The sequence below is a fragment of the Cajanus cajan genome, chromosome 6 (assembly GCF_000230855.2).
Source record: "Cajanus cajan strain Asha chromosome 6, NIPB_CcT2T_4, whole genome shotgun sequence".
Classification (NCBI taxonomy): domain Eukaryota; kingdom Viridiplantae; phylum Streptophyta; class Magnoliopsida; order Fabales; family Fabaceae; genus Cajanus; species Cajanus cajan.
In genome coordinates this window covers 34,440,019-34,451,120 of record NC_138522.1, presented here as the reverse complement: position 1 = coordinate 34,451,120, position 11,102 = coordinate 34,440,019, and the positions used below count along the sequence as shown (strand labels likewise).

Genomic DNA, 11,102 nt, shown 5'->3' with positions numbered 1-11,102 from the left:
TATTTTCATGCAAATTAATTGCATAAACAAAAACGTATACTTCATAAGTTATCCGCTTGAATGAATTGTAAAATAATTGTATGCGGCCACTAGGTCCTGCAGGGTTTGACAAAAAAGATAAAAAAAGGAATAAGAAATTACATTAAAAGGTGAAGTGTATTTATTTTTAACATAAACAAACTGGATATTAACATGTAGACAATAGGCATACAAATAATAAAGGTTTTCTTATGAAGGTAGGGGTAGAATCCAATTTATCAAAAGGACTACCTATTGATGCAATCATGTGGAAGTGAAATTCTTGGTAAGGTGATGAGACACAAAGGGGGTTGAATTGTGCTTGTTGGGATTTTCTTCATATTGAATAAATTGATTCAGGGCTTTAGGCGATGACTTCAATGTCAGATTCTGGTGTCCTAATTGGAACACTCAATATGGGGCTACGGCAAACTGGGTTACTGGGCCTCCTCAACAAGAAGAGTACCGTGGTCTTTGGTAATATGAATATTGGAATACAAATACTTTTTTTTTGTTTTTTTTTTTTTTTTGTCTATCTAATATATTACTACTCTCCCTAAACCTATGCTTAAACAAAAATAACTTAATTTCATATATATTAAGAAAATTAATTAAGTGTATTTAATTTTCACAATTTCATATATAATATATACTACATTTTCTAAAATATTTTTTTATCACATTTATTGTAGATAATGCTCCCTTTTATTATTTTAGGAGCATTTTTGGATTAAGATCATTAAATAAAATTGACTTTGTTGAAATTTGATTAATTTCAATCCAAAAATTTTAAACATTCTTTTTTTGTTTAGAGGGAGTATAAGCAAAATAGTTATTAAATTTTTTGTACTCAAATATAAAAAAATTTCAATCAACTCAACTTTATTTAATGTTCTTAATTTCGACGTACCCATTCTACAATAAATGAGAGCATTATCAGCGATAAATATAATTAAAGATATCTCAATAAATATAGTACATATTTTATATGAAATCATAAAAACTAAATGCATTGAAGTATTTTAGTTAATTTGTGAAATGAGTTTTTTTTCTTCTTATATATAGGTCTAGGTCTTAAAAGAGTACATATTTATCATTTTTTGTCCCTAAAAATCTTTAGATCCCTACAATTTTTATTTGCATTTTTTCCTACATGTCATTACTTTCTCATTTTTTACGCATGACGTGTAAAACATTAAGCAAGTTAAATTCACTTGAAAGAATATTCATTTAACAGACGCATCATACAAAACAGTAAATAAAATAATTGTAGAAGAAAAAAAAAGAGAAACCAAATGTTAAAAAAAAAAACAAATATATTATAGAGCCAAAAAGATATATTTAAACCAAATATAAAATTTAAAGGATGACTAAAAAAATTGAGATATGCAAAACACTTTTTAAACACTAATTTATTGAAAAACACAACTTTGTAAACCTTGTTATTTAATTTTCTCAAATTTTAGAGATGTTTGTATAAATTATTTTCTTAAGTTCAACAAGGGTTCAACCCTTGTTGCTAATAAAAAAAAATTTCTTACTAACAAATTATTTTTGTTTTATATGATAGAGATGTTTGTTGCAGATATTGTATTTCTTATTAATAAAAAAAAAATCTTAAAAAAAAGCATTTTTAATGAAATGAGCAATATATGTCTTTTCTTCTTCTTTTTTTTTTTTAAGAAAGTCTTAACTGTAATTTAAAAAGTCATTCTTTCAAAAATGATATAAATGTAACCTTTATAAATGTTAAGTAATATTATAGAATGATAGTAACCTAGAAATTGTTTTACTGTGCACATTGCGACTATTCCTCCAAGTTCAATATCAAATGATCATTGGTTTGGTGGTTTGGAATTATTCCCCCAAAAAAAAAAAGGTAGCTTCCACCCGAGTCCAAATCTCTGCCCCCAACGAAGGGTTGGTGGAAAAAACACAGCTGTAGCAAACAATGCTATAACTGTTGAACATGCAAAATGTCAAACACAATTAAAACAACAAATAGCAGACAAATAAAGGTGTTAAACTACACGTAACACTAACAGAGTCAGCCACTATTCCATATGGAATACGAGAAAGATCAAAACAAATATCCATGATCATGACTAACGAAGGCTTTGTAACATGTTTCTTAAAATAAATTCCGGATGTTAGAAACATCCAACCATAAAATTCTCTCCTTGCAAGATCAACACATCACATGGTGCATCATAAATTAAGCCATCAAGATCCTCGAAGTTCGATCCGACTCTACAAGCTAAACAAAGAACCCATAATCCCCAAGGGGAAGCAAAGTTAACCATACTGCAAGACACGAGAACAAAAGTACCAACTAAATGCCACATGTTCCTTAGAACATATCTGTTTCTATGTATGTATATATGTAAATATATCTCAGAGCAGCAATCAACCCCAGAAACATGGAGAGTTGATTCAGTGCATAGAAGTACGAGGAGCACGCGACCGAACTGGTGTCTTTGATGGACTTACCCTGCATGCCAGACCAGACATAAGAATGTTTGAAATGACATAAAAGAGTTCCTAAAGTTTTTAGCACAGTTGAAATCAAAGATAAATAAATCTATGAATCCAACCTTATGGGCAGTGAACCCAAAATCACCCCACTACAGCTTAGAGCTGCAATTGCACTCTCAGCCTGAAAGAATGAGGAAAATAAAATCTCAGATAACCAAAAAAGAAAAGGCATGGCATAACAAACAACAGTCAAAATATATTTGGAGACAATTGTTGATACTTACATGTAAGCATAACATATAATTCTTAAAAGAAAAAGGAAAACAAATGATCAATTCAAAGACACAGAACTCAATCATTTAAAGCCTTCTTGCATTATGGCATTTTACTAGGGGAGTGAAGTTCGGGATTACACCAGTTTAAGAGAACAAAACCAAATTCACAGATGTATCATACATGGAGATAATTTTAAAACTCACTGAGCCACACACAAAGTACATGGGGCATCATCTTATTGTGTGAGAGCTTCATCGCATTAAAAATAATTTGTAGGGCAAAAGTGATCAGAGTCCAACAAGCTTAATAGTGCCACCAATTCAAACCAAGGAAGCCTTGGCACGGATGACTATAATGAAAGATAAACATTGTTGAACCAGAAGTCACTATCATGTGAAAATCCCATTATACCTTGGTTTTAGCAAGCCTAAGTAAGGGGGGAAAAAACTACCCTTTCATGAACCAAAGTTAGCCCCCATCAAAAAGAATAAAAAATTAAAGCAAATTGATATTGTCTTGCACTACCCTTCACTGGCTACAGTTGCAAAAGCATCCACAGATATGCATCTCTTGACAACAAGATCACTGAAGCATCATACTAGGGAACAATACATGCAAATTGAAATGAGTAACGGAGCATCAAAAACTGTATTTATTCATTTGGATTTCTAAAAGGTGAAAAACATACTAAAAAAACAACAGATCAAAGACTATCAACTGCCTCTTAGAACCTTCCCATACACATCAATTTTCCTATGCTCTCGTAACTCTAATTACACCTTAGAGCCCTAGCTATGTCCTATGCCTGCCATATCAACGGAGTGGATTTTCCACCTACAAACTTCTGCTTAAAACAAGTGACTATAGAGAGTAGAGACAAGCAACTAATTTACTTAGTAAGGCCAAAATTATAGTGATTCCAGTGCACATTCCATGGGCATAATGCATGCAACATCCTTCTCTCACATGCATTCCATGGATGGAGAAGGAAAACGTGAGTTTGAATGTTTTCAAAGAGGATTCGCCACCTAAAGCCATTTGATATCTTTGCCCAACAGATAGGTGTTACCAAGGGGTAGTCAAAATCAAGATCCTACCTAGGATTGGAAAGGGAAGCAAAAGTGCGGAACACATAAATCATGTAGCTGTAACATGGATTGTAAGATCCTACCTAAAATCAAATAAAATTTTATATATATAAAAGACAAATAACCTATAAATCACTAACATTTAAAATATCCAAACAATTATTTTGATATAGAAATATAGTATGACAATAATATTTTTAGAATAAATAATTTTTTAACTTAAATTGTCATAATAGATATATAAAATAATTACTTATCCTAGAAAATACAGGAATTTTAGGGGGAAAAAAACTAGAAGGAAAATCTCTTCTTTCGGTTCTGCTCTACCTTCTAGTTGGTTTTGGCACTATCAAGTATAAACTCCAAAGATCTCTTGCTCCAACAGTTCCGTACCTTTTTCTCTTCAAAACTGACTCCCAAGGCCACAACTAATGCTCTTTTGAACCTTGAAACGAAGACCATTGCCATCTTCTCAACCAACCCCCACCTTTTCAAACACAAAAAGCTTAACAAGTGCCACGACAGTGTTGAAATGAAAAAGTAAATAGGGCTCAAAGGTTCTTTTCAGGTGGGTCTTCAAAATAAAGTAGGTCCTTTTCTTCAAAAAAAAGAATTTTTCAGCTGCAAGGTGGGATTTTCTGATACAACTATACCACAATACCCCAATCCTAAGCCTAAGATTGTGTAATCCCACTTATGACACCAGAACGAGTTTTTAGGAGGATTATTGACAGCTAGGAGCAAGGTTGTCAATCTCGAGAGTTTACATAATCTTGTAGAGGTTCCGTAAACTTGAATTGTAAACCCGTATCGTAAACTCATAAGAGTTTACTTAATAAAAAAAATGTTAAAAATACTTAGAAATAACATAATAACTACCATTCAACTCCATATTAAAGCAAAATAGTAAATTGTAATGATAAAGTAGCAAAGTTTAGTAGCAATTTCACATAAGACACAACTAACAAGTTCTTAAAAAAAAAAAAGACCAGAAGAATTTGATCCAATCGCAGACATGATAAAGAACATAGAAAAATGGGACTGGATAAAAAATATATTAGATAGAGAATAAAAAAGGAGAAAGAACACGATTGAGCTAAGATTGAGAAGAACCTTCGTCTTGGTAGTTGATGCGGCTCGCAAAGGAGCATAGATGCAACTCAAACAAAATGACCGCGCGAGGAATGACAAGTCGACTGCGAGCACAATGACGAGTGACTACGATTCTCGGAGAACGACGCACAGAGGAAAAGAAGCAGCGCGGCAAGGATCCGAACGATGCGTGGAGGAGAAGCAGGGCTATGCGGAGGAGAAGCGGTGCGGCGCGGATCGAAATGACACTCGGAGGAGCAGCGACGTGAATGAGAAAGACGTGCATAGGAGAAGCAGTGCGGAGACAATGCCAAAGGAGAGAAGAAAAGAATGAACGAAGAGGGTAAGAAACCCTTAACGAAATGCACATTTTGGGGTTTGGTAAACTCACGGATTTCGTAGTAAACTTGTGATTTCATGTGAGATTACCTGAGTTTGCTCGAGTTTACTCAAAAACAAGTTTACCTCCAAGTTGTCCCGTTTTGCTTCTGTAAACTCGTAATCTTGGACGATATTACGAGTTGTAACTCGAGATTGACAACCATGGCTGGGAGCATGAAAAATCACGTGATCTCGTCAAGAGGATTGCAATTATAACTACCGTAGGTCATAGGTGCAGCACTAAGGGGTATTGATAGAACTAGAATTGTAACAATGAGAAAAAAAGTTATTTTTATCGAATGAAACTAGGGAGAAGCCCCTAGCAAACCAACTGATATGTTGCTCCAGATATTGCGAGGTCTGAATCTACTCCTTACACTGCTTTCTCAATCACCAAAAGTCCCCTATGCTGTTTATAGTTATTCCTGTCTATAGAAATATACTGGTCTACAGTTTATAACTGAAACCCACTCCTAATAGGCCTAATTAGCTGCAAGCACGTTCCCCTTCTTTTTAATATAAACCCTTGTATTACTTTGACCAACTAACCTAACTATTGGGGGTTATCTATCAAAATCACACTACAAAAGCTAGTTGGTGTAGTTGGAGAATCCAAGGCCTTATAAACCCAACACCAGAATCTCATACTTTCAATGCGGGTCTCAAGTCCCATACCTTACAATTGGATCCTAACAGTCAGCCAAGATTCAATTAACCAGTTTTACTTTGACAAAATTTACCATTACAACCAAATTTTACCAATTACAATATTACATTGACAGAATGGCCTCCTTTTAATTTGTGAACAAAATTTCCTACAAAGAAGTAAATAAACATGCCCTTTTGCTATCAAACAACTAAAAGACAAAAAGGTTTGAAAACTCCAGCAAAAGCTAACATCGGAAAAATTTATTTCTCTCTTCCCTATTGATTCTTTTCCTTACATAGAGAAGGGCAGTGCTAGCGAGTAATGAGGAGTTATTGAAACATTTATTGACAAAACCATTTATTGACACAAATTCACCCATAAGAAGCACAAATAGATCGAAGTAAGTAGCTTTAGGAAGGGAGGGACATCGTTATTGCAAATGATAACTGCAAAGCCGGTGGGCAGCACTCAATCTGAGGTTTATAATTTCACAAAAGGACAGATAATACTAAGAAATAGCTAAGAAAACCAGGGTTATGTTATATACACATACAAGGTTGGAAAGCTAAGGAGTAATTACCAGTGTGAACTCAACAAAAGCAATTCGGGTTGAATGATGGTAATCCCCAAGAAGCCTCAACCGTTGAACCTAAATAACACCAAAAAGATGGAAAATATTTTTACAGTGATACTTAAATTCAACAAACAACAAAAAATCAAGCATTGAACTCAGATGATACACCAAAATAATGGAAAATGTCATTTGACATTTAAAATTTAACCAACAATATAGCCTAGGTCCATGAAAAGCTACAAACCTCTCCACAAATTGATTCAAAGAAGTGTTTGACATCAGCTTGAGTAAGCTGCAGCAGTAATAAGATAGGAAATTTGAAGAATTGAATCATAATTGTAGCAAAACAAAAGTGAAAAATGACAGAATAGTTCCTGAGATAATAAGAAAAGGTAAAATCGTAAATTACCTTCTTATCGATATTTGTGCAATAAATTGTTCTTGAACACATCTCCCTTTCATCTTCAGACTGAGAAATATAGCACCATTAGAAAGGTCAGACAAGACAGATGCATTATCAGCCACTCTAATCAATCATGTTCTAAATGTAATAGGCACCTCTAACAAAGAAACATTACCCTGGGCAAAAATGTTGGATTAACAGGTGCAATAGCAGTTTTTGAAGGTAGCACTCTCAACGGATAATATCCAAGCATGGTTCCAGACAGGTTCAAAGCAGCCCTTGCACCTTCTGCAAGCACAGCATTGTTAATACAGTGAAACGTCAATAATAATTACAGCTTATGAGCAACCTACATTTGCCGGTCATGTTACCTTCATCTGTAAACTCAATAAAGGCAAACCGAAGAATAGAATTAGGATCCCCACATACACGGCAATCAACAACCTATAACAAGGAAAGTGGGGTTGATTCAATCAATAACACAGTCAACAACTATTGAGAAGGAAACAACGTCGTAAATGAACTGTAACTGTTTCTACCTGGCCACAGTTAAGAAAGAGCGCAGCCAGCTGCTCTTCGGTGACCTACATTACAACAAAAAAACAATAAGTCTTTGAATGAATACACGTGGCAAACATTGTAACGACTAACAATTAACAACAGAATCCACACAAAAGCGAAAATTTGTACCAGTTGATCAATGTCAGACACATAAACAGTCCTCCTAATCATCTCTTCTCTTTTCTCCATATCTATTTTATGATTCACTCTTCGCTTCCCATGATTATAGCCATTCTTCCTCTGCAAGACATCATCATCATCAACATACTAAGAAGAGTGAAAACATGGTACTGAAAATCAGTAATAAATAAATAACCAAGGAGATCAAAACAATTCATCCATACCCTTCTGTTAGTTTGACCGTTAGCATTACCAAAACTATTGAGCAATATAAAATTATTAGGGTAACCAAACCCAGCACCACCAGCACCAGGTCCAGCTAGGTAACCATGAGTATTGGTTAATGATGGAGGCACAAATTCCTCGGCCATGGGATTCAACTTTGACAAAAGTTCCTCCAAATCCCTCATATCTCGCTTGAAACTCTCACTCCCATTCTCACCACTCCTCTCCCCATTCATCCCATAGCCATCATTGTTCACCCCATTTGAGTGCATCTGACCCATTTGTACCGTGTAGTTATAATTGCTATTGGGCACTGTCATAGTGCTAGGAACTCTATCTTGGTGGTTGAATACACCGTTGTTCAGCTTCTGATCGCCGCTGATGGACCCAGTTCTAGGTTTCGATTTCTCAACCTCGCCTGAGTCCGATGACACGACACTGTTGTCCAAATTTTGACTGGAAGAACCGATTTTGGCCCCAACATTATCAGCAACAGCCATAATCACTCGTTTAGGGATAAAAATGTTGTCTTTTTTATTCCTCCGCAATCAGATTTTTTCCGTGAATCTGTATCAAGAGATTAGTTAAACAAAAAGGAGAATTGACCCCGAAAATCACGTTTGAAAAAGAAAACATACCCGAGTTCTGCCTAAAAAATTTCCATTCATAAAAGATCAAACTGAGAAGATCGCCAGGTAGAACTGCTTTAAAACCCCACAAGAGAAAAATTGTGAATTGTGATGTTATTATAGATGTAAAGGAAAGCGAAAAATTGGTGAAAGAGAAGGAGGTTTATCTTACTGTCACTGACGAGGAAGAGGAAGATGAGGATTATGGTAGAGAGAGATGAAAAGGGTTTTCTTCGAATCGTCCGTTTCGCTGCACTGACTTTTTGGACCTTCCTGAGAAGAACGTCCCAATTTGATGATGATGAATATCATGATGAACGTATCAAACAAATAAAATAAAATAAAAATGGACCCAAATTTTCGTTAATTTCCATAACTGCCCATTCACACATGACATCCATCATACATTGGATGCAAGGGCATCGCAAGGATACATGGTAAATCCAACAAAAAGTTGGCATGGATTTGACAATGTTGTTTAACTAAAGTTTTAGGATAATGAAATTTAGAGAAATTATTATCGAAAATTGTTGTCAAATATTTATAAATTCTCACCTTTTCTTTTACTTTTTTCACGTCGAAAATGATAGGTTGCAAAAGTTTATTTGATATCCATTCATATATTATATGTGTGTAGTATGTGAGAGGGGCTTTTAGAAGGTATTCCTTTAATTGTGTTTTTGAGTTTTTGGAAAAGATTTATTTAAATGAAAGTATTTCTATAACTTTTTTTTTTGTTGAAAAACATCTAACATGTCATATTTTAATATTATATATATATATATATATATATATATATATATATATATGTATATATTATTAATAAAAGTGATATACTTTTTATGTGTAATTTTTATTTACTATTTTACTCATATAATTTGAAGTATTTTTTTTATTTAATTTTTATTAAATTTTCTAATTATTTATCCAAGACTACTCACATTGTTAATCCTTTTTATATTTAACTTCAATTATTTTTATATTTATTTTATTTTTAAAATTTTTATATCTTTTCATTGTTAACTATCATTATTTAAAATAAAAATAAAAATATAAAAAATATTATAAAAAAAACTCTTTAACACTAGTTATTAATGATAAAGGTAATATATCTTTTTTGTATTTATTTTTTTTTTGAGTAATTTATATTTGTAATTTTTAAAACATTTTTCTTCTCTATGTTTTTTTCTCTTACTTTGCTTCTACCATGTTTGTTTGTAAATTTATTTCTTAAATTCCTCAAACTTTGTAATTAATTACTTAAAATAGCTCTCTAGTTGTTAGAGTCGGTCTAGCCCAATCTAGCATAGGTTGCTCAAAAAATGGATTGACACATTCGACTTATTTTTGGGTGAGCATATTAAAAATGAATTTGGCCCGATCTATCATAGGATTAGTGAGTTAAATGAGTTGACTCACTTTAAATTTTAAAAAATAAATAAATAAATTTATTGAACTTAATAAAAAAACCTCTTATATTTTTATATCTTAAAATTACAACTGTATTTTTTTTTCCAAAAATACAACTACGTTAACAATAGGAGAAAAAATATATCAAAATATAGGCACAAATTACAACCAACTTAATCAACTTATGATATCAAAGTAATGACATCAATTATTAGTAAATAATATCAAATTGACACTAATTATCATAATACGTAACTAGCATATATAAAATTTAGTCAATGTTATAAATATATAATTACTTAAGCTACCATTTGAAAACCAAGAAAATAAGTAAATAAATTAGGTGAATCATCCCATGAGTTGGGTTGTAAGTTGGCTAAACCAATTTTTTCTTATAATTAAAATGAGCCAAATTTTATGGCCCTATTACAATGTGAATTTTAATTATGTATGTTAATTTTATTGATTTAATTGATGTTGTGATTAGTTGTTAAATAGTTGTATAACTCTAAGGATTAAAGATCTCTTATTAGTATAGTTGGTTAAGAGTTATTTTGAGTCGAGGTCAAAGTTGTTCAAGTTTAAGAGAAGATATATATAAGATTTTTTTTAAGACTTAAACTTCATAAGTTAATTTCTTAAGAAAACTTAGAAAGAAGTTGGAGAGAGAAGCTCTAGAACTAAACAAATTTCCTTCTTATTCTGAGTCCCCAAAGAGTTTTAGAGCCTTAACTTGAGTGAGGTTGAGTAGTTGTGTAGAGATTTAAAGCTTCTAGAGCTGAGAATCAAGGACCATAAAGTGGTGGTGCGGAGTTTTCTCTAAGGGTCTCATTTGTCTCTTTTTCCTCTGTTTTAGGTAATCGAAGGTAGGAGAAACTTATGGAGAATAGATATATACTAGAAGAGAGTTGAATAGTGTATCAAAAACTCATTTTTTCAACTGGTGAAGTAGTAACACTAGCAATAAAAAGTGTAGAAGAAAAGGCAGACAAAACAGACTAATTTTTATTCTAATTCATCTTAACCACCAAGACTACGTCCAGTTTTCAATCTAATTAGATTGAATTTCACTATCTTAAAAAGATACGAGTATTCTTTCAACAAGGCACTTTTGACTCAAACCTAAGTGTTCTTTGAATTGACTCTTCAAGCAATATACCCAAGTATTATTTTAACACAAAGTCTTTCTAGGCTTCAACAC

At 32.8% G+C, this 11,102-nt stretch overlaps 1 protein-coding gene across 5 annotated transcripts; it reads right to left on the bottom strand.

Moving 5' to 3' along the window:
• Positions 1–2,100: 2,100 nt before the first annotated feature.
• On the bottom strand, positions 2,101–8,813 carry LOC109808240 (polyadenylate-binding protein-interacting protein 12). 5 transcript variants are annotated; one of them, XR_014434647.1, is made up of 13 exons: positions 8,664–8,813; positions 8,501–8,563; positions 7,862–8,429; positions 7,647–7,757; positions 7,496–7,540; positions 7,328–7,400; positions 7,132–7,244; positions 6,963–7,022; positions 6,798–6,845; positions 6,560–6,628; positions 4,971–5,496; positions 2,613–2,674; positions 2,101–2,509 (listed from the first exon to the last, which is right to left on the bottom strand). XR_014434647.1 is itself a non-coding variant. In XM_020371141.3 (12 exons), exons 3-12 carry the CDS (start codon positions 8,360–8,362, stop codon positions 2,452–2,454), a joined length of 1,140 nt encoding a protein of 379 aa, XP_020226730.1. In that variant the 5' UTR covers positions 8,363–8,429; positions 8,501–8,563; positions 8,664–8,812; the 3' UTR covers positions 2,101–2,451. The 5 variants fall into 5 exon arrangements, 3 of the variants coding, with proteins under 3 accessions (XP_020226730.1, XP_020226731.1, XP_082933069.1); XR_014434648.1 differs by lacking the exon at positions 6,798–6,845; XM_020371141.3 differs by lacking the exon at positions 4,971–5,496 and having other exon boundaries at positions 8,664–8,812.
• Between the last annotated feature and the right edge of the window lie 2,289 nt (positions 8,814–11,102).

Excerpts from the sequence above, each read along its gene's own strand:
- LOC109808240 (XM_020371141.3), bottom strand. The coding sequence starts at position 8,362 with ATGGCTGTTGCTGATAATGTTGGGGCCAAAATCGGTTCTTCCAGTCAA. Across the intron at positions 6,846-6,962 it reads GCACAAATATCGATAAGAAG|CTTACTCAAGCTGATGTCAA; the intron begins GTAATTTACGAT and ends TTACTGCTGCAG. Across the intron at positions 2,675-6,559 it reads CTTTTGTTGAGTTCACACTG|GCTGAGAGTGCAATTGCAGC; the intron begins GTAATTACTCCT and ends TCATTCTTTCAG.